At 39.2% G+C, this 8,709-nt stretch overlaps 1 protein-coding gene across 1 annotated transcript; it reads right to left on the reverse strand.

Moving 5' to 3' along the window:
- Positions 1-4,757: 4,757 nt before the first annotated feature.
- LOC116305907 (EEF1A lysine methyltransferase 2) lies at positions 4,758-8,709 on the reverse strand. The gene is made up of 6 exons (XM_031715908.2): positions 8,607-8,709; positions 7,848-7,913; positions 6,918-7,035; positions 6,366-6,470; positions 5,787-6,012; positions 4,758-5,274 (listed from the first exon to the last, which is right to left on the reverse strand). Exons 1-6 carry the CDS (start codon positions 8,690-8,692, stop codon positions 5,168-5,170), a joined length of 708 nt encoding a protein of 235 aa, XP_031571768.1. The 5' UTR covers positions 8,693-8,709; the 3' UTR covers positions 4,758-5,167.

Here is an 8,709-nt window from a genome sequence, read left to right on the forward strand (position 1 = left end):
AAGTTCTACTCTGAGGAATACTGTCGGGTTCGTCTGCGCCACCACCAACCGAGCTCTTCTCTTCTTCGCGTTTGTCATTCTTGTGATCCAATTCTGGGAGTGTATGTTTGACGGCAGGAGAGTCGCAAATTGTGATTAGATCAGACGCGGGGTTGGATGGCGAGGAGCGTGGTTCGCTTAGTGTACACTCCCGCTCTTTTGCGGGAATGCTTGGATATGGCGGCCTTGATATACCAACTGGAATTCTTTAATGAGAAAGAGAAATACGTTCAACATCCTCAATATAAACAGCGTGTAAATAAGCGAATATTTAAGTTACGCAGGGAGGCGCATCAAACACCTTGGGCACTCGGCCTAATTGTAAGGTATTTTAGGTCACTTACAGGCCTTCTTTCGAGCGCGAAAATAAATGCACGGTTTAAAAACAAATATTAAGAACAGCAATTAAGTAGTAATTCAAGCACAAGTACCAAAAACCTTAGACAATTTTCCCCCCGATTGTATGTTGTGCTTTTCAGCTAGATAAAAATTCAAGCTTTATTAAGAAGTCATCTCGAGGAATTACCATATGACAGCTAAATCAAGGTTGTTTGCTTTTAGAAGAGTTATAAGTTTAGTACTGCAGAAACCCCTCTTTGAGAAACTAGCAACTACATGGCCAGCGCTTAATAGGGGTTTTATACTGTACATAATAGCTTTTAGCTCACCCGATCTTTCTCTTTGAACATTCTTGTCTTCTGTCTAAAATGTTTGTCTTTCCCTTGGGGTGCATGGAAATAAAGCGCATCTTGGTACCATACATGACGACTTCCGGTCCTCGTGTTGGCTGGATGCTGTTTTGACAGTCCTCCGGTGCCCAGCCAGTGACAATCCAATGTTCTAAGCAGCATGGACAATGGAATATTGGAACACAGTGGACTTCAGGAGTAAAGATCTTCTTACGCACCTGAAAAGACAAATAAAATCGAGTTGTGTTCGATGAGGGCCATAAGTTAGATAGCTGTGAGGCTAGTTATGTTACTCTGTTAGAATCAAAGGGGTATTCTTCGTTTGCAAGTTACGTCATCGCGGCCATGTTGGTGCCATTTAAAAAAAGATTTCTCATTAGCATCTATTGTTAACGGTACCACAGTGGCCGCCATGTTTTTGTCTTTTAACTCTCTCGGGATGCTTGCAACCCATCAATTGCGGTAAAACAAATTAAAACATCCTCCTCACACCTCTGGGGTCTTAAGTTCGATTCCTGGACACGGCATCAAATGTTAATAGAGTTTGTTAGGTGTCTCCCTTGATTCGTGGCCGGTTTTTCCTCCGGGTTCTCCGGTTTTCCTCCCTCCGCAAAACCTAACCAGCTACATTCTAATTCGATCTGTGAGTTAGCCGTGCCCTGACTTAGATCACCCCATAGGAGCCAGCCCGTGTCGCTTGGAACGAGTTACATGATTGGATTAAAAAACAATAGATTGGTCATCCAAACAATAGCTCTAAACCTAACCTTACAAAAGCGGTACTGTACTTAGAGAGCAATGAAAATCCAGTTTTCGAGCGGTACTGAATTATTCCCCCATAGGCTCATATCTTCGTATCGATGAAAAATTGAAGGTTTTTTTAAAAATATATTATCTAATAATTGATCATATATTATTATTATCGTTAAATTCAGAGGCCACATTGAAGGAGGGACCCGAGTATGGCTAAAGTTCTACCACTTTTTAACTAGTGATAATGATTTGATTTGATCTTTCATGTTTCATTACCTCTAAGTAGACTCTCATTTTCTTGATGTATAAAAGCCTTTTTAGTTCTTCTTCGATGCTCGTCTCGTCCACGTTTTGCCTACTTAAGGTTTCAAACCACGAGTGCAGTTGAGTACAGATACTCTACAATGATGTAGAAAATAAATGAATGAATGAATCAATGCACCTGAGTACAGATACTCTGTAATAATGGGATAAGATGGATCGAATGGGATAATATAAGATGGATGGATGGATGGATGGATGGATGGAGGGAGGAATGGAGGGATGGAGGGATGGATGGAGAGATGGATGGAGGGATGGATGGAGGGAGGGAGGGAGGGAGGGAGAGAGGGAGGGAGGGAGGGATGAATGGATGGATGGATGGAAGGAAGGAAGGAAGGCAGAGAGAAAGAAGAGGGAGAGAAAGAAGTAAAGAAGCGTACCGAAGGAGTGAATAAGACAGGGAAGAATAGAGAGTGGAAGAATAGAGAGTGGAAGAGTAGCCAGGAAGCGAGGAGGAACAAGGAGGAACGTAGAATAGTTTGTTCCTTTAAGCTTTTCAATGCACGTAAGGCCTGAACCAATTAAGAATGAATGTCTAAGAAACCATTCAGCCCAAACATTAAGATCGATAATTCTTTCCTACTCACCTTCAGAACCATCCCACCAGGGGAATTCTCTATTTTACTTGTACCAATTACATATGTTGGTAGTCGTTGTCCTTCTCCCTTCAGACAGAAGACCGGTGGTTCGGTGGGTGTTTTGAGGCCGCGTCGCTCGCCGGGAAGCCCTGGGAGTTCAGGAAGCTGTTGGTTCGTAAAAAAAAAAATTAATATATATTTTTGGCAGCTATTTTAGAAAAACTACCTAATCTAAATTCTAACAACTGGGGAATCAAGATTGGCGTGACAGTAGTGAACCCGGTTCCATCTGTGATTTAGCTGTGCTCTGCCTTTGATCAGTTCAGAGATTGTTTCAGGACTCGATCTGGGAGTTAGCCGTGCCGTGACTTTGATCAGCCCAGGGGTTGTTTTAGGGTTTAATCCGTGAGTTAGCCATGCCCTGACTTAAATCAGGCCAGAGTTCGTTTCAGAGCTTGATCTGAGTCAGCCGTGCCCTGACTTCGATCAGCCCAAAGGTTGTTTCAGGATTTGATCTGTGGGTCGTTTAGCCGTGCCCTGACTTCGATCAGTCCAAAGGTTGTTTCAGGATTTGATCTGTGGGCCGGTTAGCCGTGCCCTGACTTCGACCAGCTAATAGGTTTTTTAAGGTATCGCTACATTCTCCTAATAAGATTAATTTCAGTATACATACATTAGGTGCTGTGCAATACGCTTCAGTACTGTTATCATCATCGGCTATCTTCTCGTAATCCATCGGGCTTGAAGATATTCGAGAATTCCCCACCACGGGGAAAAGCAGGCTATTTTTGTTGGACAGACCAATAGCCGTCAAGTCCAAGGTTTCGTCAGGTCTCTTCGTGAGGTCAGGGGACTTTGGGAATACTCTACCAATCGGTGCCACAGATGCCTAAACAAAGAAGAATGAATCAGTATCTATAAGAGGTGTCTTTAAAAGATGCTGCAATGAGCGGAAGTGCACTCGCCCTTCACTTCTGGGATTTTGGATTCGGTTCGTCAGTGGACCCATCAAATGTGAGTAGAGTATCCTAGATCTTTCGTGTTCGCGGTTTTTCCTTCAGGTTCCCCGGCCTTTTCCTCCCTCCGCAAAACCTAACATGCTAAATTCCAATTCGATCTGCAAGTTAGCCTCGCCCTCGCTTTAATAAGCCCAGAGATGTTGTTTCAGGGTTGGATAGCAGTTTTACGAGAACAGTTGCGCGATTTTGTTGTCCAAATTACTAGTCACTTCACCTTCGATCAGTTCGTAAGATATCCGTGTTCAGAAAACTTCGTTTAATGAAATTATTTACTCACCCTTCGTTGCCGCCAAACATTGATCCGTACTGACGAACCCGAGCTTTTACTCAATCTTGGTAAAAGAAGATCCATTTTGTTACTCTATATTGACATTCACTCTTGCGTTTCCCTCCCCCATGTGTTTGTCAAGCAGCTGTTTATGATGTCATGGATTATAATCGAGACGAAATCCGCGCGCAAGGAATTGTCGAATTATAGCGCGCGCCAAATTCTAATCTATTTAAGAAAGAGCGCGTGCTATATTCTTGAAGGATCATTGAAAACAGGAATAGTAGCGCTTCTCCAGAACTGGTTAGAGTGGTTTTAAATAACCTGTGAAATGGTTACTAGATTTTACTTCCTTAGATTTCTTTTGTGTCTATCACGCGAAAGAGTAATTCACGGGTTAAGTCATTCTGAATATTTCTTTTTTTAAAAAAAAAGCTAGAATTCGTGACAGGTTTGCCAAGTGGTTAACTCAACTAGTAACTATAGTTTCTTTGCAAAGCCAGAAGTATGAAAAAGGTTACGACCCGCGTTGCCATCTTACGTTGCGCTGCATATTGTCTAGCGCTTCGGTGCCTTTGGGTGATTGTTTTGGGTCAGTTTCTTTGTCTGCCCAGGATGTCTCGGCCTGAGGCGGTTGCTTGGGGGTGGTGGAGCGTACCCCCAATATCTGCAATTTTATCCTTTTCTTTCATATATAATTATAGCATCGCTTTAGAATTAATCAATAAGAAATTTCCAATAATTTTCAATCTTATTTCTTATCTTTGTCTATTTTATAGTTTCATAGTTTATTATTGTAAGTTTATCTCGTGTGTGTGTTATTATATATTAGATAGTTTATCAATAGGTGAAGAGCCACCTCGTGGATTCTATAGATTAAACCATTTATGTTATTATTATCATTTTTATTATTATTATCATTATTATTATTATGATACACGTGCACTACTAAGCGCATCAAAAAAAAAAAAAAAAAAAAAAAAAAAAAAAAAAAAAAAAAAAAGCATCAGTTGAAAAAAATAAAAATAAAAATGGTTAGAATTTTTCTTATAGCAAATAAAATGTTTCTGAATATGTACAAAACAAGGAATTAAACAAGATTCCTTTTATTTTTCTTGAAATTTCGCAGTTTTAGATTTTGTCTACAGAAGGATTACAAGATATCTTCCATGACATTGCAGTTCTCTTGAGAGACAAATGATTGAATCGCGGCTTCAACATCATGCACGTCTTCAGTGATACACTGTGGCTCATCCACGAACTTTGGGACAAAAATTTGGGCCATTTACACCGAGGTTACATGACCCTACCCCTCTTGGGCCACTCAAGCAGTTGTACCGAAATGAATCCTAGAAATGGAAAGAAAGCCTCGAAAAAGATGTTTCATTCCATGATATAGAATAAAAGAGAAATGGCAACTTGAAGCCAAAAGACTGTCACTTATGACCCGACCAATGGTGTATTCCTTGTGACTTTCCTTTGGCTTCTTCCGTGAATGTGTCACGTTGACTTGAACCTTTTTACAAAGATCAGTGACGTCACGGTGTTTCCTGCTTGTCCGCCAAAAGAGAATGAAGGCGAAGGGATCTCATCTAGCAGAGTAAAATCTAAATGAAAGGCAAAGATATAGAAATAGTGAGATCAGTGATATGAGAGGTTTTCCTAATCCTTCCTCATTTTCTTCCTTCCTTTCTCCCTTCCTTTACTTCCTTCCTTCCTTCCTTCCTTCCTTTTTCACTTCTACCTACCTACCTACCTACCTTCCTTCCTTCCTTCCTTCCTTCCTTTTTCACTTCTACCTACCTACCTACCTACCTACCTACCTACCTACCTACCTACCTACCTACCTACCTACCTACCTACCTACCTACCTACCTACCTACCTACCTACCTACCTTCCTTCCTTCCTTTTTTCCTTCTAACTTCCTTTTTTTTATTTCTTTTTCTTTTTTCCTTCTTCCTTTTAGATTCTTGCTTATTTCATGTGCTGTCAAATCGTTATTCTTTTGGCAATTTTCCACCTGACTATCTATCACAACAGCCACGCCGTTTGTAATTTCTGAACCCATACATCCCATAATCTACAGCAACCACTACCTCCATTGTGCCTACTATTCACCTTCTTTAAATTGCTCAACCAGCTCACTTTTTGTCCAGTTACAAGAGGTAATAATAAAGAAACCATTCTCTGGTAATAGACAAGCAACAGCCTTGATGTACAGAGCTCGACATCTTGTACTATCTTGTGGATTTAGACTTATAGCATCATAAGTACCCTTGTCAAGACATACATCAAATGTGTGTCCAGAAAGAGAAGAATTAGACAAGTTTAAAATATCACATTCCTAAGAAGAATAAAAAAGGTTATATTAGCCATTGCATATTGCATGTGAAGTGCTGTGAGTGCATTATTGCTGTATGCATACTAATCTTAATTCTTATATATAGATTTTCTAGCTATCATCATTAAATTTGTATTATTGGATGGCATAACATTCTGAGATTGGTATTAGTGAATAAGTGAACAAAAAATGGATTTGATGGATTGTTTTTACTAGATTTTAGTAATTTCAAAAATCTAGTTTTTTTTCTAACATGAATTATGAGAAATAGATCATTATTAGTGTTGCCAATCAGTCAGAATACATGATTAGCAATAAATCACTAGTGTGTTCATAAAAACAGTGGTTGCACTAACCATAAATTTGATATCAACACCTTCTTGTTTTGCTATGGATTGTGACAGCTGTACGGCACCCGACGAATAGTCTGTTCCTGTTACATTAGTATATCCCTCTTCTGCCTGGCAAAAACATGAAAAACTAAATATTCATTGGAAGCAACAAAAATATTGTGCCTGACTCTGATATACATTCTGAGTTTGAATCATCTGTGCATCTTATCAGGAGGTGGTTTTCAATTATTTAAACTTCAATGCCAGATGGCAAATGGTCTTTTTCACAGTGACAAAATCCCCACCCCTTATACCCTGAGTAGTCCTTGTGTTTCCATTTTATTTTGTGAGTGTTTGGTGTTTGCTTGATAATTTGGCCAAATGACAATAAGTAGCTAGTCTAATATCCCCAGGGGAGGGGGTATTGGGAGTAAAGTATGACAGTGATCAAATAATAAATATTGAATAACTTAGCAATTGCTCCTTCCCGTTTGATAAGAAAAAAAATTTGATCATAAAATATTTAGTTTAATGGCTTGTTCACAGTAGAAATAATGCTGTGTGTTTTCTACTTACCAGCCTGATGGCAAGCATTCCGTTGCCACATCCTATATCTAACATAGATGAATCTTTAGTGATTCGTGATGATTTCTTGATCCATTTGATCATTCTGTTCATACTACCCTCTCCAAACCTAAAATTGAAAAGCTAATGTCAACCATGGTTCTATTTTCTCTTTAGTAAAACATTGCAGCATTGGGCTTCCTGTGAAAAACTTCATTTTAGGGAATCAAGGTGATTTAGTTATAGCAGTGGTAGTACATTGCCTTTTGACTTTGGGGTATCAGGTTTGATTCCTGCCTGACTCAACATCACAGTGTAATAAGTAGAGTTTGTTAGGTCTCTCCCTAGAGTCAAGGGTTTTTTTCAATGTTCAATGCAATCTCATACACAGAGCCTGTGTTTCTTCTGGCCTGCGGTGAAGAATGAGGGCTCTGGCATAATAGATTTTTGGAGACTAGGATTCCTTGGACTTCTGGTATAAGAGGGAACGCATTCAAAGACTTACCAAAAATAAAAAAAATTTCCTAATTCCTAATTTTTAGTTTGATTGGTAGTAAAAACTGAACTCTGTTTGAAAGAATGATTTTCATTGATTATATTTCACTTCTGGAAAATTAAGCATGCACCAAAAAATGAATGATGCCAGAGCCCTTGCTCTTTGCCGCAGGCCAGAAAAAATGCAGGCTCTGGGAATGAGATTGGGTTCAATGACCAGTTTTCCTCTAACTACAAAATCCAATATACCACGAAGTGGCTTTGACTGACTTAGATCAGGCGAGAGTATGTCTTAGGTTTAATAAAATCAAAGGTTTTACAGTATATTTACAAGCTTTCTGTAAGAACTTTGAATTCAATACAAATATCTATTATCATTGATATCCCTTTTAATTTTCATTTTGAGTCAAAACAATGATTAAAAAGGATATCAATGGTAATAATTACCATATTTCTCCAACATCTCCAATATCTTCAAAATTCTCTTGTTCTTTTTGATATGCCTCATCCCAGCTATCACAAAAAAGAACTCTATCAATCATGAATACGATTTTTTATACTACAAAATGAGTGTTTTTCGTGAGAGTGGCAAACTTATGGTACCCCCCCCCCCCCAACCCCTCCATTTGTGCCTGCCTTTACAATCTCTTCGTCTTCCAGTATGTTAGGGAGTTATCATTATTTGACCCCCCGTTAGGGCCACTAAATTAGTGGGGAGGGCCATATTTTTTTGAATGTGTGTTTGGGGAGGGTTGCTTTTTTAAAATAATGGGTGTAGGGAGGGCCACAATGTTTTGACTTAAGAAAATGAAATGTTAATAAAATATTTTTCCATCAGGATTTCTGGTATATATATTTTCGGGGAGGGTCATAATTTTTTATATCCTATTTAAGGGATATACATTTTTTTGACAGGGTTCAATACAAATTTGGTGCCCCCCCCCCCCGATAAATACCCCCCCCCCCCCCCCCCCCCCGATAAATAATGATAACTCCCTTATCCAACCACAACACGGAGTTACGGTTAGGGTTAGATAGCGTTCAGCTAAATACACTGCTGTAAGTATACGGCAAATAAGTTTTTACATATTTGCAAGAAAGTAGAGAATGAGAAAAAGACAAATGAAGAGGGAAAGAGAGAAAAAAGGGAAAAATTAGAATTACAAACACTAAAATATTGATAACAGTATGGTTCAGATAACTTACTATTCCTTGGTTCCTAATCTTGAAGGAGGTAAGCTTGAACCATCATCGTCTGTTGTTGTTCTACAAACCTTCAACTCGTCCGCCATATTGGAATAACGAGCCT

The sequence above is a fragment of the Actinia tenebrosa genome, unplaced genomic scaffold (assembly GCF_029948245.1).
Source record: "Actinia tenebrosa isolate PJP-AT-01 unplaced genomic scaffold, QUT_ActTen_1.0 PGA_scaffold3__52_contigs__length_22856419, whole genome shotgun sequence".
In the NCBI taxonomy this organism is placed as follows: domain Eukaryota; kingdom Metazoa; phylum Cnidaria; class Anthozoa; order Actiniaria; family Actiniidae; genus Actinia; species Actinia tenebrosa.